This window comes from Camelus bactrianus, chromosome X (genome assembly GCF_048773025.1).
Source record: "Camelus bactrianus isolate YW-2024 breed Bactrian camel chromosome X, ASM4877302v1, whole genome shotgun sequence".
NCBI classification, from domain to species: Eukaryota; Metazoa; Chordata; class Mammalia; order Artiodactyla; family Camelidae; genus Camelus; species Camelus bactrianus.
Window position 1 is genome coordinate 101,165,491 of NC_133575.1, and position 27,755 is coordinate 101,193,245.

Here is a 27,755-nt window from a genome sequence, read left to right on the forward strand (position 1 = left end):
ATATCGGGCCCACCCAGATAACCCAGAATAATATCTGTATTTTAAGGTCAACTGATTAGAAACCTTAATTCCATCTGCAACCTTAATTCCCCTGTTCTGTGTAAGGTTAACATATTCACAGGTTTCAGGGATTAGGATGTAGGTATTTTTTGGGGGGGTATTATTTTGCCTACCACAGGAGGAACAATAAAATAAACCATGTAGTACTGGAATATAGATATATTAGTGTAAATTCATGTTTATTTTAATAGATACACAGATATAAAATAAAATATAGATGTGTGTGTATGCACAGATTTCCTAGTCTGTCCAACAAGCAGGCCTAGAAGCAATAACATCCCAGTAGCAATCAGCACACCTAGGTACAGATTTTGTTTTCTAAACACCATTCCCCAACAAAAGCAACCAGGGTTCCTTGAAGGAACGGGTGATATATACAAGATCTTGTGGTAGCTCACAGTAAAAAAAATGCAACAATGAATGTACGTATGTTCATATATAACTGAAAAATTGTGCTCTACACTGGAATTTGACACAACATTGTAAAATGACTATAACTCAATAAAAAATGTTAAAAAAAAATAAAAGTAAACGAGATCAAGCGTTAAAAAAAAAAGGAATGGGTGATTCTAGGGTTGGGGCAGGGAAAATACAAGATAAACTTGGAGTGTCTTGTAGTGCTAGAAAGCACTTTTTAAAAAACCCCAGAAGGTTAGGGTCATGCCAGAAGGATATAGGACCCAATCTGAAAGAGTTCCCAATGACTAAAATTGGAGCAACAAATTAAATAATGATATTATTGTATTTTAACTCAAAGAATAAATGAGCCCATACTGATATAAGTACATAATTGAATAATAGGGTAGAAAGGGCAACTCTTTCTTAGAGAAGAATTTAGTTAATAAAAGTAGAAGGATTGCAGGAAATAGAAAATCACCTTAGAGTAGCACAATAATTTCTGTAGGTAAAATCCACTGATGAATGCCAAAATTAGTGGATAAAACTTTCAGGAGAAATGAGATGTTTGTATTTCCCTCAAATAGAACTTCCTGTGTTTAAGAAACATTTACAAGTTCTTTGGTACTCTTCCCTCTAGGAGATAGAGTTTAATTCTCTTGCATTTAATTATGGGTGAGACTTAGTGACCTGCTTGTATTAGAAAGACTATGAATTGGAACTGAGTAACTTCATAGTAAAAAAAACCTAGAAGACATCACCTTGACCAAGTGGTTAAGGTTAACATCACCAGTGGTAAATCCTGTGGATATATCATATATTGTCTGATATGATGTGCCAAGAAGGGCACTTTGCCTCTGCGGTATTCTTCTTCTTAACATATAACCCCAATCTAATCTTGAGAAAAATCAGGTAAAGCCAAATTGAGGGACATTGTACAAAATAATTTACCAATACTCTTCAAAAGTGCCAGGGTTATGAAAGACAAGGAAGTATTGAGAAACTGTTACGGAATGGAGGAGACTAAGGAGCTATGACAAGTAAATACCATGTGGCACCCTACATTTCACCCTAGGACAAAAATATACCTTCAACTTTGTTCAGAAAATTATGAAGATTTTTATAATAAAACCATAATTATTAAAATAACAATTTCAATAGAGCAGTACCTATGGAACATCAAAGAAGTAATAATACTCAGTATCATCACTTTAATAAAACAGAGTACACTTTAGATGTATTACTATTAAAACAGATTAAAAATTTGGCACCTAAAAAATGACCAAGATGGAATTAATAAAACACATGAGCCATGAAATGTTTACTACCTTGATGTCAAACACTTGGTGTCAGAGTGACTGGAGGTGAGGGAGTTTGAAAGTGGCAGAAACTTAAGTGGTACCTAAAGACATTATGGCCACTGGACAACATTTAATTATTACCAAGCTATTGTTATATGTAGGCTAGTTAGCCACTTGAGAAAAAAATTCATGGGACAAAAAACAGGCAGAAAAAGTGAGACAGTGGTAAATTGGTCACAGATATTCAAGAGGATGAAGTAGGACTAGAGCAGTACATAAGGGAACAAAAGTTGTAGTTGCTTGATATCACTATCAGGATCTCAACACTGTGTCTCAGAGTCCCAAGAAGGTCACCATAAACATTGCAAAGACAAGGAATTCCAACCCATGGAGATTCCCACATCCTGGGAAAGCAAGTTCCATGACCCTTTCCAAATTTGCCTTGTTCTTACTGGGCATGCTCTAGAGTACTGGTTCTTCACTAAAGGAATTCCGATGTGTTTGGAAAATTGTAGGGGTATTTTGGTTATCACAATATTTGGGAGGTCTGACACTTAGTGGATAGAGGCTAGTGATGCTAGTTGTTCTGAAATGTATAGAATAATCTCATATAATGAAGAGTTATCCTGTGTCCTACACAGTTTTCACATATTCCAGTGAGCCTTAATATTATAGGTGAGAAAAACTGTTTATAATTATCTGAATCTTGTCTTATCTCAACAGTAGCTTTTATCCTGCTATTTTCCAATATCTCTGTTTTTTATGTTTTCTTTTCTTATATGTAATGACTACCAACCTTCTTACTCTTCTTTAATATAAACTTGCTCATTTTGAGTTGATGCAATCATGTATTTCATTATGTTGTCTGATGTAGCCATGCCCTTGCATTTACATATTGAAATAAATATCATTTTATTGTAAATTACTTTCCTTGTATTTCTCATTTATATTTCAGTTAGGTCACTATATTGATTTTTTTGAAATTATGTATGTAGGTAAGTTATATTATCTATGAACTTCATTTCAGATAGTGAAGGGGGAGTCACAAAAGATTTGTTATTAAGAGGGAGTATTAGGTCTCATAGAAATGAGAACTACTGATATAGTGCTAAGAATAAAAGATGAATATGGGTAATAAATAAGGCTTGAAGTTGTTGAAATCCTGGCTTATTATTACCAAAATAGGAGGAACAAATCATTAGTGTGAGTGAGCCACTGGAGCGGAAAGTTTCTGCTTGAGAAGAATCACTTCTAGTTTGTGTCAGGCCTTTTCCATCAATTTGTCATTTTATCCTCACAACAACCCTGTAAGATAGATAGGTAAATATTGTTATTAACCCCACTTTTTTGGATGAAGAAATTGGACCTCAGAAAGATGAAATCAGTTGCCCAAGTTTTCTTAGTCAGTGAGTGGTAGGGCCTAGAGTGGAACTAACGTCTGTCTGATACCAAAGACACATGCTTTCTATTACCCTACTCAAGCTCTCCAAGAACAAGCTGGAGAAGAAAGTGCTAGAAACCCCCATCTCTCTACAGGAGAAACAGCCTGTTAGGGTCCATGAGTGGAGATCTTTCAGCATTTTTTGAGTGCTTCAGTTTATGCTAAGAAATTTGAAAAAAATAACAGAGAAATCTTTTTCTGTCAATGAATTTCTAATTTAATTGGATACATAAGATGTACAATATGTACAAGGTTAAAGTACAAGAAGGGGAGAAGATGGTGGCATCTGAGGGAAAAGCAAGGACAGTTGTGTGTGTGTGTTTCTGTGTATGTCCCATGTATGTCTGGAGGAAATTTCAACAAAGATTTACTGAATGCCTGCTATGTGCATGGCAGAAATCAGGTAAAGAGATTTAAGACATAGTGAAATGCTGGGGCAAGGAACCAGTCTTTGAGGACGTGGGAGGGGAAAGAGCTAGAGAGTACATGTGAAAGGACACACCTATTTGATAGAGGTCAGAGACCCACGAGAGAAGGGGATTGCAACATGAAAGAAATTTGGAAGCCAGAGTAGGGGGCACCAGCCAGCCCTACTGTACAAGGCCAGGATGAGGTCATCCCTACCACTGATTAAGAGTAGAGAGGAAGGGGTAAGTTGAGAGGCCAAGAAGACCAGAAAATATTTGGGACATGATGTGGGCATGAATAAGCCCAAAGAATCAACAATAAATGAATAAAAGATTGTGAAGCAGCCTGCAGAGCTCTGGTGAAGTTAAGCTGCAGGGATTTATGCATTTGTTGATTACCCACTTTGTGCACTACCCATAGTAAATATTCAACCCCAGGCAGCCGCCTTTGCAACCTCCCCACTCTTGGCCCCCCAGCCAGCATTCTGTCTCATTTTTTCCTAAGTTGTGAGCAATCTAAGCAGCAAATTATGAAGACAGAGCATACACACATAGGGTTTGCTGTTATAATCAAAATTTACAACAAAATTAATCTGACACATATTTAATGATATGCATAATTGTTATTGTGCTGGGTGGCAATTAGGCATAAATTGTAAACAGTTCACATAAATGCCTGTAATTAGAATTACTTCCACACAGTTAAACGAAATTCTTAGTTTCTTTTCTGAGTATGTCAGCTCTTGTATATCCCTCATCTGCATCCACGTCAGCAATGCAGATTCTGAATTGGCGTTAATCATCACCTTCAAGCACTTGTTATCGTTAGAAGATAAAATCTGGGGTCTTCCGGTCCAACAGTTATCTCTGACTGCCACACGTAGGGCCCTTTCATCTAAAATACTCATCAAGAACCATCCCTCTCTCATGTGGCCCTCTGCCAACATCAGAGGGTGTTCTACATCCCCTCCCAAGGGATTTCAGGTGGGGAGAGGGGAGAAACTCCTGGCTAGTAGTGGCAATGAAGGGGAAGAAATGAGTTCTGAATTGCATTATCTGGAACTCCAGGGGCAAGTGGATCACAGATAAAGGAAAAATGGCTGAATTCAGCACACACACACCCTCCTCTCTGCCCCTGATCCTCTGAAATGACTAATATGGTCATCTTCACAGCTGTCCTTAAGGGGTAGATTCATACAAAAAAGAAAACCCTACTCCAGCCTAACTTTCAAAACATCCCTCCTTCCAGTCAATGAAGCTATTGCCTGAAAAGCCTTTAAATTCCAGATGTGTACAGCTTTTCTTTTGCCATTTAAAATAAGTTGTTTAAAAAATCCCAAGGAAGCCAGAATATTGATGGGAATACTTGTCCGTAGACTAAGATTTAGAGTCAGAAAGACCAGGATGCTACAACTTGCTAGCAGTGAAATTTTGGTATTTACCCTCTCTGAACCTCAATTTCCTCATCATATGACTGTTGTGAAGATTTCATAGGCTCATGTATGTAAAACATTAATACACTGAATAGAGCATAGTAAAATTTTATTAATTATTAGTTTCATTTATTATTATAATGGTTATTGTTGCTTTTAGCTGTGCCCTTGACTTCCCCATTACTGTGACTGTCCCTCCATGTGTTTACTTCTGTAGGAAGAAGGACTGCAGGAAATAAATGTATGAAATGCTAGTGGTGAAATCTGGATGTTGAAGCCACAGATGACCTTAAATCAAAGAGAACAGCACAGATGGCTCAGACCCTCATCTATATTCCAATTTTGTTAGAAGGAGGTTGGAGCTGACCTGGTACATGGTGAAACCTGGCATTTAGAGTAGACCAAAGCTAAACCAGATTAAAATTATTCTTAGATGCATTAATTTAATCAGCAAACATGTATTAACTGAGCCTCCAGTGCAAGGCACTGGGGAGACAGAAGTAATATAAACAAGATATTTTAGGAGAGGAGAGAGAACATGTGCAACAAGTATGACAAGGCCACTAATAAAGAGGTATTCTCAACACAATGGTAGCACCCAGTATGGACAAAGTACTCCTCTCTTCTTGGGAGGATCAGGGAAGCTTCAGAGAAACAGGTCTTCAAGTGAGTGTAGGAGTGTACTAAATGGTACAATATATGTTTAAAAGATCCAGTATTGGTCAAGAGACATTTCCCGTATAGCTGAATTTTACGAACTTACTTTTTGCCTCCTAAAATAACACACATTCTGTAAACACTCTTTTAGCTACCATGCCTTCATAGCACAACACTCCAAGAATTAGTGGAATAAAACAACAATTGAATTATGCTAATGAATTCTGTGGGTCAGAAATTTGGACAGGTCACAGCAGGGATGGCTTGTCTCTGCCTCTAAATGTCTGGATCCTCAGCTTAGAAAATTTTATGACTGGAGGGAACCAGAGAGCTAGGAAGTGGGATCACCTGGAGGCATCTTCACTCACATATCTTGCAATTGATGCTGTTTGTCACTGTCACCCTCTGTTAATGCACCAGTCATGCTCTATTGATCAAAGCTGTCATGCCTCTTCCATATTCAAAGGGAGGGACATAGATTCCACCTCTCAGTGGGAGGAATATCAAATAATTGAAGACATTAAATAGACCCTATAAGCCTTGTATAGACATCACTTCTGTCTCCCTAGGGACTGTCAACCAGAACACCTCTACATGGCTTCCCATGTGACTTGATCCTCTTCACAGCATGGTAGACTCAGGATAGTCAGACTTCTTACATGTTCTCTCAGTGTGCCAAAAGCAAGTTTACAGTGAACTAGGCAAAACTGAATCACATTTTATGACCTAGCCTTGGAAGTCACTCTCTATAGTCTCCTAAGAATTCAGCAATTCCACTCCTGGGCATACAGCCAAAGAAAACTCCAATTTGAAAAGATACATGCACCCCAATGTTCAAAGCAGCATTATCTACAATGGCTGAAACATGGGAACAACCTAAATGTCCATTGACAGATGAAAAGATGAAGAAGGTATGGTATATATATATATACAATGGAGTATTACTCAGCCATAACAATGAACAAAATGATGCCATTTGCAGCAACATAGATAGATCCAGAGATCATACTAAGTGAAGTAAGTCAGACAAAGACAAATATCATATGATATCACTTATATGCAGAATCTAAGAAAATGATACAAATGAACTTATTTATAAAGCAGAAATGTACTCACAGATACAGAAAATAAACTATGGTTACCAAAGGTGAAAGGGGGGAAGGATAAATTAGGAGTTTCGAACTAACAGATACACATTACTATATATAAAGTAGATAAACAACAAGGTCCTACTGTTTCACACAGGGAACTATATTCAATGTCTTGTAATAACCTGTAATGATAAAGAATATGAAAATAGTATGTATGGTGAAATTACTATGCTGTACACCAGAAACTAACAGAATATTGTAAATCAACTATACTTCAATAAAAATAAATAAATAAAATGAAAAAAATCATATTCTGATTTTATTATTGTCTGGCTGGCTGGTCTTGAGTAGGTGAATCAATCTCTGGGACTCAGCTGTGATATCTATAAAATAAGGGTAGTAACAGTAGCTACCTTACTGTGGTGCTATGAGGTTTTAGCACAATAATCCATGCAAAGAACAGCATAATGTCTAGCACTACAAAAACATTCAGCAAAAGAAAGTTTAACACACTTCTTGGTCATTAATGTGGGGAAAGTTCATGGGACATAGGAAAATCCATCAATTTCACACTCTCTATTCTTGACCCTGTAAAAAAGATTTCCACTTTGTTGGGATTTTCAGAAAGTGCCAAGAGCTACTAGAAAAATCAGGCTTTCTTTTCACAAGGCATACATTCCTCATTATACCCATTTTATCAGAGCTACCTTTACATCCCTATTCCTTAGAGTGTAAATAATAGGGTTAAGGGCAGGCATAAGCACTGTATACAAAAGGGAAAGAAACTTCAATAAGTCTTCATTCTGAGGCCCTGATGGGAAGCCATAGACGATGCCCAGAGTCCCATAATACAGACTGATCACTATCAGATGGGAGGAACATGTGGAGAAGGCTCTCTGCTTCCCTATAATAGAAGATATCCTCAGAATGGTGGAGATAATGCGAGTATAAGAAGCCAGAGTTAGCAGGAAGGGGCCAAGGGCAAATAAAGAAGTACGTATAAAAGAGGTCATCTCAGTGACTTGATTATCAGCGCAGCACAGTTTCATGATGGGCTTCAAATCACAGAAGAAGTGGTCAATCTTATTGGCATCACAGAATGTTAACTGAAAAATAAGGACCATGAGAAGTATGGGTGCCAGAAACCCAGCCCCCCAAGAGGCACCAGCAAGCTGTAAGCATCCCCAGTAGTCCATGATGCTGGAATAATGCAATGGGCTACAGATGGCTATAAAACAATCATAAGACATTACAGCCAGTAAGAAGCATTCTGTAGCTACCAGGGCAGCAAAAAAATAAAACTGGCATGCACAGCCTGAGAAAGAAACAGGCACATGAGCTGATAGCAATGTCCTTAGCATCATGGGCTCAATGGTAGTGATATAGACAATCTCTAGGAAAGAGAAGTGGCCAAGAAAGAAATACATGGGGGAGTGAAGGGAGTGATCAGCCAAAACCACAATTAGGATTAAAATATTGCCCAAGAGAGTCACCATATAGATGACCAAAAATACCCCAAAAAGAAGGAACTGAAGGCCATGGAGATTCCCAAACACCAAAAGGATAAATTCTGAAATTTGAGTCATATTTTCTTCTTCAGTGCTAGCCATGACTTGGATCTAAAACAAAATAAACAAAACAAAACAAAACAAACAAAAAAAACCTATAAATAGAATTACCATTGATCAAATTCTATTTTTAGAAAAAAATCAAACTACTTAGAGGCATCATACATATCAAGCATAACTGGCTTCTTTCTGGAAGTTCAAGATTCTTAATTAATAAATATGACCACAATTCCCCAGGGGCCATTTGGAAAGTTAATCCATGACTTAAATTCCCCCATCATATATAGAATGTGTGGGCCTTTGAAACTATGGTTATGACATACAATTTATTTTTGAAAAAAATAGAGGGAGAATGTTTTATTCTTGGAGATCTTACTTTGGTTGTTTCTATTGCTTCTAGAGGTGTTATCATCAGCAATGAATACTCTGAATCGCTTACTTGTAAATTGTATAAGCTCTAAGATCAAATTTGTTTCCTGTTTTAAAAGTTCCATACCAATTAAATAATACGAGTTGAATTTCAAATGTTGAAGGATGTCTAATTCTTAAAACTTATATGATAGCAAATTCTCTAAACATTAGTAGAAGATGCATAATGAAGAGTGATAGTAAGGATATGATATGGCATAATAAAGACATACCTGAATTCAAATTCCAGCTCTGCCACTGAATGGCTATGTGCTTTTGAGTAAGTCATATCACTTATCTGACAGTTTCCTCATCCATATAATAGCATGTTAATTCTGTGTAACATGTTTTACACAGTCACCGGTCCATAATAATCATTTAATACATTCATTCATCCATTCAACAATATTTATTGAGTGCCTACTATATACCAAACCCTTTGAAAGATGCCTCTCTACATCTCATGGAGTCAGCATTTTAATGGAAAAGAAAGACTAAAAACAAGTAACGAGACCCTTAAAATAATTTTAAATTGTCTACTATGAATGTAAAAAACAAGGACCCCAAATAGGAAATATACTGTATATATGTGTCTTTAGGTGACCTGCAGAGAGATTATGGATATAAAAGAATGCACTACACTGGGCTTTAAGACTCTTAGGCCTGACAGAGGAGAAAAAGTAAGAAAAGGAGATGGAAAAAGAGGAGTCAGTGAGATTGGATGTAAACCAGAAGGAAATATAATAACAGAAGCCATGTTTCAAGAAAATTATTGACTGTGTTCAAAGCTGGTGTGAGGTTATAATGAAGACACAGAATAGTCTCATATTTGGTTACATGGATAATAGATTCAGCAAAGTGCTGGAGACTGAAGGGGAATAGAGAAATTGGGTGGTAACTAAAGAGAGATGAGCATTGACCTTACCTTTTGCATGCTTATGAGAATGACCCAACATAGAAGGGTTATTGATGATGCATAAGTAAATGAAGAGGCAATTTTAAAAGTGAAATCTTTTAGAAAGTGAGAGAGGGTGGGATACAGAGCTCAAGTGGAGGAGTTAGCCTTTGGTAAGGGCAGGGACACTTCATCTTTTTAGTAAGAGGAAGGCTAGAGAAAATAGACGCAGTTGTAGTTAAGTTGCTACACTTAATCTTAGGAATATAATGGAATTTCTAATGCTTTCTGTTTTCTCAATGAAGTAGAAGAGGTTATCATGTAAAAATGAAGGTAGAGGAAGACATATGGGAGGTCTGAGGTAGCAGAAAAAGACTATAAAGTAGTCATATCTGGAAATGGGAATGCTATTCTTCTAGAACAAACAGTAAAATATCCAGGCAGTGTTGAGTGGCAATTTGATCCTTGAGAGCGTAAGTTTAAGGTGTAACCACATGGCTTTCTTGAATGATCTTCACTGGCAATGTTTAGCTACTAGGGTGGGGTAGGCAAATAATTGGTTTCAATCAGGGTTTTAGTTTGACAAATGAAAACAGTGGGGAAAAAGAGACAAGAGAATTGGATATTTGAAAAAATTTGTAATGAAGGACTATATGATGTAAGTCTCCCATTTCCTTCCACTGTTTATTAAAGACAGAAAGTATATTAAATATATCATTTGACCAATCCTTTACTTTCATAACTGAAAAAGAAAATCCAGGCAGGTAAAGTGTCTTTCTTAGGACCTCAGATCTAGTCAGTAACAGAACTCGAAATGACACCCAGGCCTCTTTTTCTAGTTTTTGCTCCTTCCATTATAGTAGGCTCTTATACTTTTTGCTCTCTTTTTGTCTATCTTCAGTGTCTTGCCCTTTTCCTCATCTGATTTTTCAGATGAGAGAACTAAGTATGATAATTACTATACTACCGCATTGTACTTATATTTCAATTATAACTCTTTCTCTTGGAGATAAAATTTAATCTTCTGTATGTTGATGTAAATGTGAATTTACGAGATGCTAATCATATTGAGCCAGGAGTTTTTTTCCAGTAACTGTATAGTAGGAGCCATATGGAGATTGCCATCATCTGAGCTAAATAAAAAATTGAGGTAGATTTCAATGATGGAGATATAACAAAACACCTGCTTTAAGAAAAAGGAGTTTGGAAAGCAGGATGAAGTAAACTGTTTCAGAACTATGATGGGTGACCAGCAAAAGTAGTACCCTTTCAGAAGAAGAAGAGAGAAGGCACTTCAGGTGAAAGAAATAATGTGAAAAAAAGGTCCAGTAATCTGAGGATCATGTTGGCCATTGATCAGAAAGAATGAGCAAAATGAATAGGGGGCTGAGGACAGAAAAGGGGGGAGTATACATACAATTTTGGAGAAATAAATACCAAAAAAAAATTTTTAAGTGGGAAAAACAAAGAGAGTGGTTTCACGGAGTCTGAGGCAGGAAAGGAGCCATCAGAATTGTTAGAGAAGGTGCCATGAATATTGGTTTGCTGGGGCAAGAATCCTGACTGCACTGAGGTGGGAGGTGAAAAGTAAAAACAACAAATGTGGGTTATTGTTTCAAGAACACTGTTGGTGAATTAAAGGAGAGGGAGAGAGAGCCAAAAAAAAAAAAAAAGGAGAGTTATAAGAGAATTGAGAGAAGATATTCTGGTTTAAGCTTGATTTGCTTTTTAGTAAAGGAGAAACTTGGCCAAGAGTCTAGGCCAAGAGTCTAAGTCCAGAGAGAAATAAATATGAAAGACATACAAAGGGATGACTGATGGAGCAAGGAGGGTCTCAGAAGAGGTTAAAGGGAATGGGATGGGGAATATACAAGTGGAGGCATTATCTTCAGGCAAGAAAGAAGGATCATCTTTTAGAAGAGAAGAGGGTAAAGACAGTGTAGATAGTGATTACCAAGATAATTACCTCATCTGTTTCCTTTCACTTCAGTTTGGAAACTTAAGCCATCCCAAAATGGCTACGATGAGCCCATGGTGGAGATGTTCACTTTGCTTCCTCACAGCCTGTCTTCTTGTTCTATCTGTAAATGTGGAACCCAAAATACTTAGCAGAGACCAAAGTAGATTGCTAAGACACGTGACTAGTTTGCTTTACCACTACTATGTTGTTTGACCATGACAGACACATTATTATATGTCCTTTAAAAAGATCCTACAGGACCTTGAGAATCATAGCTTTCCAGCCTTTCCTCTTATATCTGCACAAAGATTTCTCCATAACTTCCTTGGATGCCACCAGGCTTCCAAAAGGAAGAACTAAGGGTACTTTACCCTAAAGGCTTTTTTAGTTTTCAGGTGGTTGTAACCAAAGCATTTTTATCTCCTGCAGTGATCTCCTTTAGATTTAGAAAGAACACAATGCTTGGCTATGTATCTGTCTTCTAAACACTCCTACAACCTTCTAAAAGTAAGGACTGGTAGATACATTTCAAATAAGAAAACCAATTATCTTTAAGTTTGGCTCCCAGAGGAGTTTTGCGTTTTAATTGAGAGATCAATGTTGCATTCTCATGACATCCTGAACTTCCATTCACTTACTAATAGTGTGAAATTGGAAATTGGAGTATCTGACATGTCACATGGGTCAGAGCCACTATCCATTTAAGCCAGCCTCCAGAGGCTGCTGAAAGCACTAAGCAATAGCTTGGGAAGGATACAATGTGAAAAATTACTGAAACGAGTGACAGAAAATCTAGGTTCTAGACTTGGATCTCTCGCTGCATGTGCAATCTGCTGTGTCACTCATCATTACTAAATCCCAGTTTTTTCTACTTTGAATAGGGCAGTAACCTTGCCCTGGTGACTTCACAGTGTTGCAGTGGGACTCAAATGAGATGATGTTTGGGAAACCCTTCATCAACTAGAAATCTATATGTTCCTACTAATATCATATGTAAGGGTTATGTTAATGATGTTGCTGATCATAAAAGTTGAGGATAGTTTTGTCTTTAAGTTCAAAGATATCTGGACTTCTAAAACCAGAAGTAAAACTTTTACCTTTTTGCATCATTAAATATGGCCTGAAAACATCTAAACCCCTTCCCCCCAAAGCCTTCAGTCAACTTTAAGTGAATTCTACAGTCTAAATAAAAGCACAACTGTTAAAATTTTTTTTTTATAATCAAATTGAAAGTCCTCTTATACAAGCTGTCAGAGGTAGTTTTCTAAACCAAATACCTTGTCATTTTTCCATCCTTGGTGGACAGATTACGTCTGCCCTCCTGAGTAAGTTTCTTCAATGCTGGTTTATCTGCTTTCCAGGTCATATAGAAAAGAGTTGGTTGGGGGTAGTAAAACCTCTTTGTATAGCTCTTAGTAAGGCCTCTCCCATTTCTTTGATGGTTTTGTGAAGCATCATACAAAACAGAGCACTTGCAGAGATATGACCATTGCCTGTGTTGTCCCGGGCCATCATTATTGTCACCACTTGGTCATGAAGTTCACAAACAACATCTGGTTCCTCCTCTGTGTCAGTCAGTACTCTAAATGCTGGGGATTGAAAGATGAAGAAAGGCTAGGAAGCTGAATCCATGACTTAGGAACTCGATGTATAGTGGGATGACAGACATGTAAACAAAGCAGTGGAATTACAACAGGATAAATGCAACAAAAGGACTCTGTATAACATGTAGATGTAGCAAAAGAGAAAGGAATTTGGGGATGAATTTGCAGGGCCAACAGTAACAGTGAAGATCTATTGAAGAGCCTGCCATCTGTTTTGGGAACTGTTTGGATTCTTTTTTTCCAAAGCACTTTTCCATCTATTACTTCATTAATCTTCACAATGCATTGTGTTTTAAATGATGAATAGAAGTCTTTCAAGCCAAAAAGTTGGTGCAAAGAGTTTCAGTCAGAGGGAATAGTGTATGCCACTAAAGAGTGACAGGAGAGGAGGCTGGAGAAATAGACAAGCACAGATGGAGAGCCCTATTCACCATCCTAAGGAATGTGAACTTTATCCTGAGGTCAATAGGAAGCCACTTAAAGCATTAATAGGAAAGTGGCATAGTCATGTTTATGTTTTAGAAAGTTGTATACTTTGGGTAGCTATGCAAAATAAGTTAGAGGTAAAGGAAGAGACTCAAGGCAGGAAGTTCAGTGAGGAGGCTATTACCTCAATTCAGGAAAAAGAGAGGAGGCAGTGGCTTCAGGCAATAGTAACATCAGTGTCATTGTCACTAAGACCATCTTGTCCCTTCATCATTATTCAACTTTATCAAAAATAAATCTGAGGAAAAAAATAGTTTTTCTGAGTATTTGCAAACATATAAATGGATCATAACCCTGAAGTTCACGTGTGACTTGGTTATTTGATGATATCAACTCACATTTCCCGGAGAAAGAGCAGCACTCCCAAATCTCTGGCAATCCCAGAGAAATCTATTTCAAGTACAAAGTACTTGAAAATCCTTATGTTTGCAGTGAAATATAGCTGTTCTCTAATAACATTTGTTACATGAATAAACAAATGAAAGAATGAAGGAATGAATATATGAATATAATTTATTAATACAGGCAAAAATCTGTACTAGGTAGAATGGGAGATGCAAAGATGTCTCAGATATAGCTCTTGGCCCTGAGGGAAATGGAAAAAAAAATGTTCTAGCTGGACAGCTCACCAAAGTGGCACCTCTTCTTTAATTGCCAGCATGCTTGTCACTAAGGCTTAGCAGGAAGTTTTATTAAGAGAAAATCCAGTAAATATTATGTAATCTTCAATACAGAAAGAATAGTAACCTAAGATCACACTAAGTGTCAGCCTTTGGTTTTAAATTCATGAATTTTTCAAAAACTAAATTTAATGAACAATACATAATTTACACATGGTGAATAATTAAAAAGCATAACTCTCGCTTTCTCCAACCCCAGACCAACAGTCCCTCTACCCAGAGACCACTACTATAGTTTGTTGTGGGTGCTTCAAAAAATTTTGTATGCTTATAACCAGCACTTATATACATTTACATTTTTTTCATATTTACACAAAAGTGATTGCACAATACACAATAATTTCACAGGGCTTTTTAATTTAGTATATTTTGGAGATCTTTCTGTGTCTGTATACATAGATTGATCTCATTCATTTTAACACTTGCATAGTATCCTGGCATATGGAAAAGCCATTACTTATTTTTGTTAAAGTGCTTGTTTTCTAAGGAACAAAATATTATAGAAACGGTGAAAATTCCTTTTGTCCCCAACCCCATTTCTCTCGAGCCTCAGAGGCATCCACTCCCCTAAAGTTGATGTGTTCTCCATGTCCATGTTTTTATCCTACTACATATGAATGTATCTATAAACAATATGTGATAATATTTTGTGTATTTAAAATTTCACACAAATGGCATAACTTTTTGCAACTTGCTTCCCCTCACCCCCTGCCACTTCACATTTGTTTCTTTTTTTTGTGACTTTTTTTAACATTTTTTATTGATTTATAATCATTTTACAATGTTGTGTCAAATTCCAGTGTTCAGCACAATATTTCAGTTATACGTGAACATATACACACTCATTGTCGCATTTCTTTCTCTGTGAGTTATCATAACATTTTGTGTATATTTCCCTGTGCTATACAGTGTAATCTTGTTTATCTATTCTACAATTTTGTTTCTTCAGACCTATCCTTGTTGATACTTATAGTTCTCATTCACTCATTGTTGATTTAACTTGCTCCTCATTATATTGAATGCTGTGGGTTTGTTTGGTTTTCCTTGTAGCTTACTTGCTAAAACTAAAAGTCCTGCAATTGGAATTATTTTTCTCAGATCCTTGCTTTGAGGTTGCACTAGATGGATTAACAAAAGAATGAAAGATTCTTATAAATTGAAAACCTAGAAATGGTTTGGTCTAGAAAAGGATGGACATTTATGTTAATAAATTTTAGCCATTACAATGTGGCAATGAGTATTTTTAGTATGTTTTTTTGTATTTCTTTAAGGTACCAAGGAGTTGAATTGTAGGCTCAGACTATATTCATATTTTCATATTTACTAGGTACTACCAAGTTGCTCTCTAAAGTGAATGTACAAACACGTATTTCCACAAGCAGTGTAAAACAGTATCTGTTTCTTCACATTCTTGCTGGCATTTGGTATTAGCAGATGTTTTATTTGTGGTATCTGATGATATAGTATATTTGTGATAATTTAATATACATATCCCTAATTATTAGTGAGGATAGAAGCATGTTTTCATCTTTCTACTGACCATTCAGTTTTCTCTTTTATTCATTGTCCAATAATATTTTGCCCATTGTTAATTTGGATTGTTGTTTAATATAGTCCTTTATGTAATCTGTATCTGTCTGTTGTATATTTGTTGCAAATATCTTCCCCAAGTCTGTCACTTTTGCCTATTGCTTTGTTTATTGCAATGTCTTATAACATAGAAAGTTGGAATGTGTTTTTCTTGATATGGTCAAATTTATCAGTCATTTACAATTCATACTTTTTGTGTCTTATTCAAAAACTTTTTCCTATCCCAGTATCATTAATATATTATTCTAAATTTCTTTCAAAATTTAAAAGTTAAAAAAATTTAGTTATTGAATACACCTGGAATTTATTTCTGTATATGATGAAATATAGGAAATTAATTTTATTTGTTCCAATGTGAATAAGCAATTGTTTCTACATCATTTATTGAATGAGCCATCCTTTTCTCTCATGATCGGCAATGTCACTTTGGTCACATACCAAGGTTCCTTATACAGTTGACCCTTGAACAACATGGATTTGAACTGTGTGGATCCACTTATATGCGGATTTTTTTCATCAGTAAATACTATAGTACTATGTATGCTATCCGTGGTTGAATCCACAGATGTGGAACCAGGAGTATGAAGGAACTGTGTGTATATGGAGGGTCAACTGTAAATTATACATGGATTTTCAACTGTGAGGAGGGTCGGCACCCCTTAACCCCTGCATTGTTCAAGCATCAATTGTCTCAGATTTGCGTCTGGGTCTTTCTTTTCTCTAACTGATCTGTTTGCCTCTCTTTACACAAATATTACACTGTTTTAAATACTACAGTGTTCTAAGTCTTGATATCTGTAGGATAAATACTTCCTATTTATTCTTCATAATTGTCTTGGATATTCTTGGTCTTTTAATTTTTCATAAGGATTTTAGAATCAACTTGTTAAGTTTTATGAAAAATCCTGTTGGAATTTTGTTTGAAGTTGCCTTGAATTGATAGATTAATTTTTATAACTGTGAACATCTTTAAGTTAATAAGTTGTTCTATATGTAAAAAATGGTATATATCTCCTTTTAGTAAAGTCTTCTTTTATGTCCTTCAGTAGTGCTTACATATCTCTATAAAGATCTTGGGCTTCTTTTGTTAGATATATACTCAGGTACTTAATAGTGCTGCTTATTATTGTGAATAGTAACTTTATTTTAACTAGTCTTATTGAGGTATAATTTACAGACAATAAAATTCACCAATTATGTGATGAGTTTTGACAAATGTATATAGTTATGTAATCATCACTACAGTCAAGATGTAGAACACCTCCATCACTCCAAAAAGTTTCCACATACCCCTTGAGATGAGTTTCTTCCACTCACACTGGGTCCCTGGGAAACACTGATATGTTTCCTTTCACAATAGTTTATCTTTTTCTAGAATTTTATATAAATGGAATTATAAAGTATATAGGCTTTTGTGCCTGACTTTTACTCAACACAATTTTTTCTTAGATTCACCCATGTTTTTGTTTATATCTGTACTTTCCTTTTTATTGCTGAGTAATATTCTATTGTGTATATGTACCACAGTTTATCCACTCACCAGCTTATGGTTGTTTCCAAGTTTTGGCTCTAATGAATAAAGCTACTATAAATATTTACATATGACAAGTCTTTGTGTGTACATGTTTTTATTTCTCTTGGGTGAATTCCTAGGGTGGGGTTGCTGGGTTGTATAGCAATGCATATTTAACTTTATAAAAAATTGCCAGTCTGTTTTATAAAATGGCTATACCATTTTTTCATTTTCACCAGCAATAAATACAGAGTTCTGGTAATTGTCCCACATCCTCCACAACACTTGATATTATCAGGTTTTTTTTTTAATTTTAGCCAGTGAATGGTATTAAAAAATCATATTTTCTAATTATTTTTTGCTCCTTTGTAGGATTGTTACTGATTTTTTAAAAGTAACTTCTTTGCAGCAATATTGACAAACTCCATTAAAAGTTAAAATAATTTATCTGAAAATTCTCTTTGGTTTCTATGTAGCCAGTCAGGTATTCCATGAATAATGACACTTTCTTTCATTCCAGTGCTTAAATCTATCTCCATTCTTTGTCTTACTGAATTCAAAGTGATCTCTCCTATGCAATATTAAATAGTAATCTGGAATTCAGGTATCCTCTTTTTCATGACTCTATTGAAAATGTTTCTAAAGTTTCTACATTTATCGTAATATTTATTGTATTTTTTTGTAGTTCGTCTTTGTCAGATTAAATTTTTCTATTTTTGTTTGTTTAGACAGGTTTTTTTCCCATAGAGAGTGGATGAATTTCATTTAATTCTTAAAAATCTATTGAGGTGAGTACATATTTTCTCTTTTATTAGCTTAAGTAGTGACTTGTAGTAATGGATTTTCTAAAGGTAGACCATTCTTTAATTCCTGAAAACAAGTTTATTTGATTACATAGTATTATTTTATACATTTGTTGAGTTCAATTAACTAGTATCTTAATCAGGACTTTTGGGACTTCTATCAAAAGTGAGATTGGCATATAATTTCTAGTCTTTTTAATAAGCTAGCCTGGTTTTGGTATCAAGGTTTTACTGACCTCACAAAATGGAATGGGTAGCTTTTCCTCTTTTTCTGTTCTCTGGAATATTGTATATAATATAGAGATTTTCTATTCTGTGACAGTTCGACAAAATTTACCTATGATGAGTTTGGGATTGGTGTCTTTGGTGGCAGAGGGATTGGCTACTGACTGAATTTCTTCAGTGTCTAATGGCCTATTCAAGTTTTCAGTTTATTCTTAAGCAAAATTTTGTTAATTGTATTTTTCTACAGAATTTCTCATCTTGTCAAAAGTTTTATATTTATTGGCATACAACATTTCACAGCATACTCTTAATATTTTTAAAAGTCTGAAATATTTATTTAGTAATTTCCCTATTTTCATTGATCATAGTGGTTATTCGGGTCTTGATTCTTTTTTTTTCAATTTTTTTTACTTATTCAATCTTATCAGAGTATTGTCTATTTTATTAAGCATTTAAAAATTAAGTTTTGGCTTTATTAAGCATTTTTATTTTTGTTTCCCATTTCATTCATTTCTGTTTTGATATTTATTTCCTTTCTTTTACTTTCTTCTGGTTTGTTTCATGATAGTTTTCTAAATTCTTGAGTTGAATGCTTAACATATTAATATTCAGCTACTTTGTTTCATGTTGGATGCATCAAATTTTCTTATATCACATCATTTATATTCTATAATTTAATATATGCAATTCAGTAATAATTGTGTGTAATTTTAATTAAATTTTTCTTTATTCCATTTAGAAAGATTTTTGTTCAAATGCACAGGTTTTGGAGAGGATTTTTTTTTATTAATTTCTATTTCATTGCATTTTTATGAGAATGTTATTAATATGATATTGCATATTTAGAACTTATGGAGACTTCCTTTGATACTTAACTTGTGTTCTGGTTTTGTAAGTGTTTCAAATGTCTTTGAAAATAATGTATATCCTATATTTTGGGGGCTCAGGTTTTGATATATTTTTGTGTTTGTGTGTTAACTCAAACTTCATAATTGTGTTGTTTAATATTATATATTCTTGCATATCCACAGTTTCTGAAAGGGGTGTGTTAAAAATTCCCCCCTAGTAATAAGGATTTGTAAATTTTTCTTATTCTGTCCAATTGTTTCATCTTTCAGAGCCTTGTTTTTTGTCTATAAAATGAAATGAGAAATTATATATGAAACAATAAATACTAGGATTGTAAGCACTCAATCAACCTGAGGAACCCTTGCTCAGTCGTTATTACTATTATGCATAATATTAGTAAATTCAAGCACTGCCCTCTCAATATGCTCTCAAAATGGCTTAGTTTTGGAGGGTGGAGCACATTGTCCAGAATGAAATCCAAATCAATTGACCAGGTCATATTACCTAGGCAAGGCCAGTGACAATTAGGAGTCACCTCATTCACCAGGAAAAACAGTTCCTTCTAGAATATGCACTGCTTGGGAGCTTTCTTGAAGTCACCTAAGGTAGAATGGTCTCAGGGTGGAGTGAGCAATGATAGAACAAGGTAGGAGCCAGACCTCAGTATCCTTGCTTCAGCTAAGCAGTGCTCCAGGCATTGGAGCCTCAAGAAATTGTTGAAGGAACACATGGCTACTGGTAAAATCTTTAAAGATTCTAGATACTACCAAGGACAACTTTCTTTAAGTATGTTTCTAGAGACGTTTTGGCAGTTTTCCTACGTATGAGAAATGATATTTTCTGAGGTATCTGAGCAAGAGGCTAAAGTGATTGTTGGGAACTCTCTCCTCCTATCTGGGTCTAGTTTCAGGAGAAGGCCTTAAGAATAAACCAGTGTGTGGTGACCCTCCACTCCCACCTGTACACTTTCTAAATGAATGGGATGACAGGAGATTTCAGGGTATTTTCTTTCCTGTGTTAAGCAAGAGCTCAACCTAAACAAACTGTGTTGCTACTGACTCAGTCCCCAGTGTTCATCTCCCAGCGTCTTGATGCCACAGTGTATAGCACAAACCTAGGATTTAAGAAAAGTGAAATGATCACTCCAGTGAAGATTGGTAAAGTATTTAAACATGAAGGCTCTAAACTCAAACAGACTTAGACTTCAGAACTCTGACTCTACCCCATACTGGCTCTGTATGTGTAACTGGGAAAGCCACAACTTCTCTGATACTCTTTTTCCTCATGTGTAAAATCAGGATAAAATCATGTTGTTGAATCCATAGAATATACAACACCAAGCGTGAACCCTAATGTAAACTATGAACTTTTGGGTGATTATGATGTGTCAGTGCAGGTTCATCAATTGCAACAAATGTACCTCACTCTGGTGGGGAATGCCAATAATACAGGAAGCTGTGCATATATAGAGGCAGAGGGTACATGGGGACCATCTACCTTTCCCTCAATTTTGCTATGTACCTAAAACTGCTCTAAAATTGTCTTAATTAAAGCCATAATTAAAACAATTTAAATAAGTTTGTTGTGATGATTAAATGAGTTAATCTGAGGATTTATCATAGTGTCTGGCATTTAGTAGGCTCACAATAAATGGTAGCTCCCTATTCCCTTCTTAAACTTGTATCTAGTTAACTCTGCCCTGCTTGAGCTCCACATAAATCCCCTTCAGCTATAGGTATGTATTTATTCACCCAATGGGCACTTGTTTTCCATAACTTAGTATTACTGGGAAAGCCCAAAACAGACGTGATCCATTTCCTCAAGGAACTTTAATCTGGTTGGGAATACAACACACATACATCAAATCAATAGAAAGCAAGGTATTTGCAAATGCTAAGTTATAATGCTGGGAATTGGGTGGGGCAGAGACATAAGAAAAGGTCAGACTGGAAGTAAATATTGGAGAGGAGGTATACAATTGAAAAAAGAAAGAGGGCTGAAATAGTAACAAACACACCTCTGGCTTTTCAGAGGGTTCAGAAGTGAACACAAATGCCCATAGCAAAGCCCAAAGATGTAGTGCATGCAAAGTTGTTTTTCTTCCCATGAACATTTTATTAATGTCAACTTGGTTCCAGGCACTGAGGTGGTTACATAGCTATGAGACAACTTGGTCTTCCCCTACAAGGTATACAATCTAGTAGAGGAAGAATGATATGAGCATAAAAATGTGGAATAGAACACGACAGTATAGAAGTATAGGATGATTGCATGCTGCAATCATCGGTTCTAAAGTTTCAAGAAAAGGGTGAACACTTTTGGCCAGCTCAGGAAAAAGGTCATGATTAGAAATAAGGGGAGGATTTTTCAGTGATGAAAGCTAGAGCATTGTAAATGAGGAAAATAGTAAGTACAAAGGGGAGGCTATGAAGTACAAAGAAGGGACAAGGGGTTGTGAAAGATAAAGTTTGAGAGGTAAGATTCTGATTATGGAGTACCTGTAAGTTAAGGGACTTGGACTTTATTCTGAGGACAATGAAGGGCCATTGAAGAGTTTAAATTAGAACAGTGGATGTAGTCAGACTTCTGTTTAGAATAATCAATAAGGCAGCAGTGTGGAGGATGAATTGGTCAGGGCAAGCCTAGAAGGCAGGGAGACCAGGTAAGAAGCTACTGCAACAGTCCATGCAAATGATAAATAGAGAAAAGCCTGCTTTAGAACAGAGGAATTCCCAAAAAGAAGGTGTCAGGAAGCAAGATCCTCCTCTAGGTCTGGCTGCCTTTAGACTTGAAGTGACTTCACTAGACCACACTTGTTTAAATCTTGCCCAAACCTAACTTGACCACAAGTTTTGGGTGAGGAAATAATTCCCGGATAGCTCCTTGTGACCAAGGTCTCACATTTGTTGGTTGTCTGGCCAATCTGAGTAGTATGGACTGTCGACAGAGAACAGAGTAAAGCCAGAGTAAGGTTCTATGGAGGTCTTGGCCTCCACAAAACATGATTGTTACAATTGTAAGCAGTCACATACTCAAAACCATCTTGGGTCAAATTAGGGAAATCCAAGCTCTATTTAGAATTTCCTAACATATGGTATCAAGGGATTGTTTTGATGTTAGTAATATCTACAAAGAAGGTATATCAGCCCTACGCAACCATCTCTCCAATTTGTCCACAACCTTTGCTTCCAAATTTGCCATCTACCTTGCTTCAGCCAAATCAGCCCTTTATGCATCTAGATTCTTTTATTTCAGACTTGTATCCACAGTTCCCTTCATTCCCTCCACTACTCATCTATTTTTGCTACTTCTCACTGTTTATAGGTTTTATTCAAATTACCCACCTCTTCCTAGGGGCTCTCTTATGAACCCAATCCATCCTGCTTCCTTTGCTTTGAGTACCAGCCTCACAGCTTATGCCTTTTGGTGCTTTTTGGTAGGCATCCTGGTAATCTAGAAGGTGAAATAGAAGAATGGAAAGAACATAGGCTCTTTGGACAAACAGACCAGAATTCAAATCTTGTACTCACCATTCATTAGTTGTGTTACTCTGAGTGAGTTACTTAATGCTTTTAGCTACAGTATTCTCATCTGTAAAATGGAAGCAGCAATAGTACCTACATCACAGAGTTCTTAGGAGGATTATGAGGTAAATGATTTAGCATTTATCACATAGAAATAATTCAATAAATGTCAATTTAAACAAAAAGCCATAGTTCAGTTGCCTTTGGGTGGGATCATCTGTCTTCCCTAAGTGAATTGAAAGATGCCAAAAGGTAATGACCACAGATTTCTTCCTCATCAGCCTCTTCCATCCCTGCATCTGCTATAGGGCTCTGTATATATCAATTATTCAATTAATTTAGAGGCCTGATAGGGCATGATCCAATGCCACAGGTAGAGAATTGACTATGGGGAAGGGAGTGTGTCTTAGGGAAATGAATCTGTTATAAATTTGAGAGACCAGATTTACCAGAAAGGGAAAAAATTCAGAAACCTTGGACGCTGAAGGTAAAGAGAGAGGGTGGCATCTTGCCTTATGCAAAAAATGTAATGTAGTAGAAAGGAAGTTTCAAAATCAGATAGTTCTAAATTGAAATCTAAGTTCCACTGCATTAAAGCTGTGTGACCTTGGACAAATCACCAAACCTCTCAGGGACTCAGTTTATTTACCTGTAAAATTAAGATAATAATATTTGACTTCCAGAGCTGTGGAGAGGATTCAAGGAATAATCTATTTTAAATTGCTAGAATAATGCCTGAGACATGGTTGGTGGCCAAATAATGTCACCTACCTCTCCTTTTCTTTTCTGTCCTTCCTTTACTGCATGGGACATTATGGAAATCTGGGTGTAGGGAGAGAGAAGAATTATGAAGTCTTCTTGAGAATGTTCCCAAATGCTTCCTTCACATCTTTGTTACTCAAACTGTATATTATAGGGTTAAGCATAGGGATGATCATTGTGTAGAATACAGAGACAAGCCTGTCCCTGCCTATTAAGTACTCAGAGATTGGGCACAAGTAAATGAACACTGTGGTTCCATAGTATAGGCTGACCGCCATCAGGTGGGATGCACAAGTAGAGAATGACTTGTGTTTGCCCTGGGCTGAGGGTATTCTGATGATAGCCAAAAAGACACATGTGTAGGAGGCCAGGACTATTGTCAGGGACACAGTCACATTAAAACCACCACAGGCAAAGAGGAGAAACTGAAGGACCTGTGTGTCAGAGCAGGAGAGTTTTAAAAGGGGAGGGATTTCACAGAAGTAATGAGTGATGACATGGGACTTACAGAAGGTCAAATGAAAGATTGTACTAGTGAGGAGCACCGCATTTGTCAGGCCCACTGCATAGCTGGCAGCCACTAGTTGCAAACAGAGCCTTGGGGACATGATAATATGGTAGAGCAGAGGGTTGCAGATGGCCACATAGCGATCATAGGCCATGGAGGCCAGGAGGAAGAACTCAGTGACCACAAAGATCACAAAGCAGCTTGTCTGGACCACACAACCAGAGAAGGAAATGGTTTGGCAATCAGAGAAAAACACAATCAACATTTTAGGGACTGTGACTGAAGAATAACAGAAATCAATAAAGGATAGTTTACTGAGGAAGAAATACATGGGAGTGTGGAGTCTGGAGCTGACCACAATGAGAACAAGGATGCCCAGGTTTCCAACCACTGTGAATGAATAGATGATGAAGAAGAGGGCAAAGAGGATGGGCTGAAGCTGAGAATCATCAGTGAGGCCCACAAGGAAAAATTCACTCAACTCACTGGCATTGCCTATTCCCAATAGGCAACTGCAGGTCTGCAAGAGGGATATGCATGACAATAATGAGTTCAAGTCCTTAAACAGAGATGTACAGGGTCTGGTCATGGTTACCTAGGACATGACATATTCTGTATGTCAACTATGACAAATGCTTCATCCTTGCTCACCTATTTCTTGCTACCTTCCAGCTAATTGGATACAAAGTTTAAAGGCATGAGGATGGAATATGGAGTCAGAAGAATGGGTCTGAATCTCAGTTTTTGCCACTTATTATCTCTGTGACCTTGGCCTAGTGTCTTAACCTCTCTGAGTCTTCTTTGTTAACAGGGATAAAACATCAGTCTTGTAAGACTGGCTGTAAGGACTAAAGGTGATGATAGGTATATATAGAAATATCTAACAGTGCCTGGGGAAAAGAGCAGGTACTCAATGAATCCTAATTTCCTTTCTCTTTCCCAGCACTGAAACTGTCTTTGACTAAAGTTTAGCCTGAGCATAAAGTCAAGGTCATAAATATTAGGGGACTCTTCAGACTTACTAGCTCTTTCATTATCAGTTGTGTATCTGAGGGACAGCAAGGGATGAGTGGAGGGGAAATATCAAACAATATAATTTAGAAGTAAGAGGGCAAGCTCCAGGGTCAATTATATGTGGGTTAAAATCCAATTCTGTGGCTTACTACCTGCATGACTTTGGGCAAGTTAGTTAACCTGAGTTTCAGTTTCCTCATCTTTAAGATGAGAGTACCAAATATTTCCTACTTCATTAATTTACTGTGAAGATGATAAAATAATTCATGTAAAGCACTTAGCACTGTGTCTGGTACACATTAAGCACGTGGTAAATATTAGCTTTTATCATGATTGGAAACTCCTGGTTTATCTGTTCAAACCACACAGAAGCCCCTTTTACATTCTGCCACTTACCCCTTACTAAGAATCCCTTCCTAACTGAACTCCTGTTATTAATCATTGTGTTGTAGTTCTCCAGTGTGTTGAGGCAGTAAAAAAGGGTGAGACTACTACTCTCATTTAATACTGATTTAGAGAGGGAGAAATCCAAATATCAGGGCATCAAAAGGAAAGGTAAATTGCCCAAAGTTGCCCTATGATTTGGTGTAACTGCCAGAACTTGAACCCAGGTGTCCTGTCTAGAGTATTCCTCCCACTTGGAGGAGGTAACAGCCTCTGACCTCTTTTCTTTCAGAAACATGGAATCCAAGTCCTTATCAGAACACAGGGTGCTGATTCACCTATAGTTTCTTGAGAAATCACAGCGTTGAATTCTGCTCAGGGTCATTTCCATCCTTTCTCTTAATCAGGGAGATTGCCAATCTCTAATTGCCCTTTATTTTAATATTGTGTTTCCTGTTAAGACCTAGGATAGTGGAGGACAAACTATAGCATCGCATAGAGAATTTATATAAGTGGATTTAGAGTCAGAACTCCTGGATTTGAGTTCAGATAACATGCTATTTTTGGCTCTATAGCATTTGGTAAGTCCTTTCTGGGCCACAGTATCTTCATCTGTAAAATGAGCATAATAACACTTGGCCTTCTGAATTTACAAGATTGCTGCAAATATCCTATGACAGTCCATATGAAAATGCTTTGTAAAGTATAATAATAGTCAGGGCAAATACTCAGAAAGCATGCACTGGGATAGCCAGGTCAACTTTTTAAAAAGTTCTATCACCATTGTTAAATTGCACCTATAGAGCCCCCTCCTCCCTGGGTGCTCCCCTGACACCTGCCAACCCACCTTGGCTTTCACAACACTTGCTTCCATCTTCTTGTGGCCTCCAAGTCAGACCCTGGAAGAGAAAGCTGGATTAGCTTCTAGCAACCTGTAAGTAAATGCCTGGTGCCCTTCTGCCTCCTGAGGCTGTGGCTGCCTGCTTTTGGCTGGTGTTCCATTAAAGTCACTTTTATGGCCATCTTTGGGAACTGAAATTTCCACAGAACATAGTATTGGTTGTTTAAATTTTAAATAAATTATCTTGAGTATTAATAGATACCATTAATAAAGTACCTAATATGTGCCACACATTATGCTGGGTGATTGACATAAATCATTTTATTTAATCTTTTAATCACCTTAGCACGTAACTACTATTATCATTTCCATCTTACAAACCTGGTAACTTAGGATCAGAGTGTTTCAATGCCTTGCTCAAGATCTCATAGCTGTTAAGTTGCAGAATCTATATTCAAGTATGGTTCTGCAATATTCTAATGCTATTGTTGTATCCATGCTGTCTTTTCTAAATATAGAGTCATACAATTAGAGATTGTTAAAGTTTTTTTCAAGGGATTTACAAATACATCCTTTCTTTGTTATCATGCTAACCTTGGAAATAATCAAGGTGGTTTCTCTTAATTTTATAGGCAATGAATGCAAGCTACCAAAAAGTTATGTACATTATTTTTCAGCATTCATTCACTCAACTAATATTCACTGGATGCTTGGGGGTGTTTCTGGCAATGTGATAGGCCTTGGGGTACTCTCATGAACTTTACAACCTAAAAGAAAAGACATGAGCAGCCAACAAACGAATAAATAATTTTTGGTTAATAACATTATGAAGAAAATAAAAACAAGCTAATGGAATAGAGAGAGCTCAGAGTTTGGAAAGGCAACGTTAGGTAGAGTGAAAGGGAACACCTATCTATGGAGTTGATGTTAAGAACTAGAATATGAATAGACAGAAGCTAGCCATACAAATATCCAGAGAATACTCAGATGTTTAGTTACATTGTCAGGAGTAGAACCGAGGTCTAAATTCTACCCAGAGCTACTGTCTCCAGTTGGAAGAATGGTACACGTAGAAGTTAACTGGGAATGACTGGATATCTGGGACATTCAAACTTTTATCCTGTCCTTTATCACCCACCTTTACTCTTTGAACGTCTCTAGAAGTCACAAATATTCACCAGTTACTTTTCTGTTTCTGTGCTTATTCAAAATGCTTCAGGCCTGCATCAGTGGTTGGGCTTTTTCCAGATGTTCCCTTGGCAGGCATAGATAAGTTTGTGTGCCCACAATAGTAAAGCCTCTGGAATTAAGCTCCAAGTTATATTTCCCTCCCCACCTCTCCCTCCAGGTTTGGC

The 27,755-nt window shown here is 36.6% G+C and overlaps 1 protein-coding gene across 1 annotated transcript in view; it reads right to left on the reverse strand.

Moving 5' to 3' along the window:
- The window catches only part of IGSF1 (immunoglobulin superfamily member 1), a 96,786-nt gene that overhangs the window by 55,974 nt on the left and 13,057 nt on the right, over window positions 1-27,755 (reverse strand). Inside the window, exon 2 of the mRNA XM_074358991.1 lies at window positions 23,926-24,681. Coding sequence (XP_074215092.1) covers window positions 23,926-24,681 — 756 coding nt within the window. The remainder of the gene's footprint in view (window positions 1-23,925; window positions 24,682-27,755) is intronic.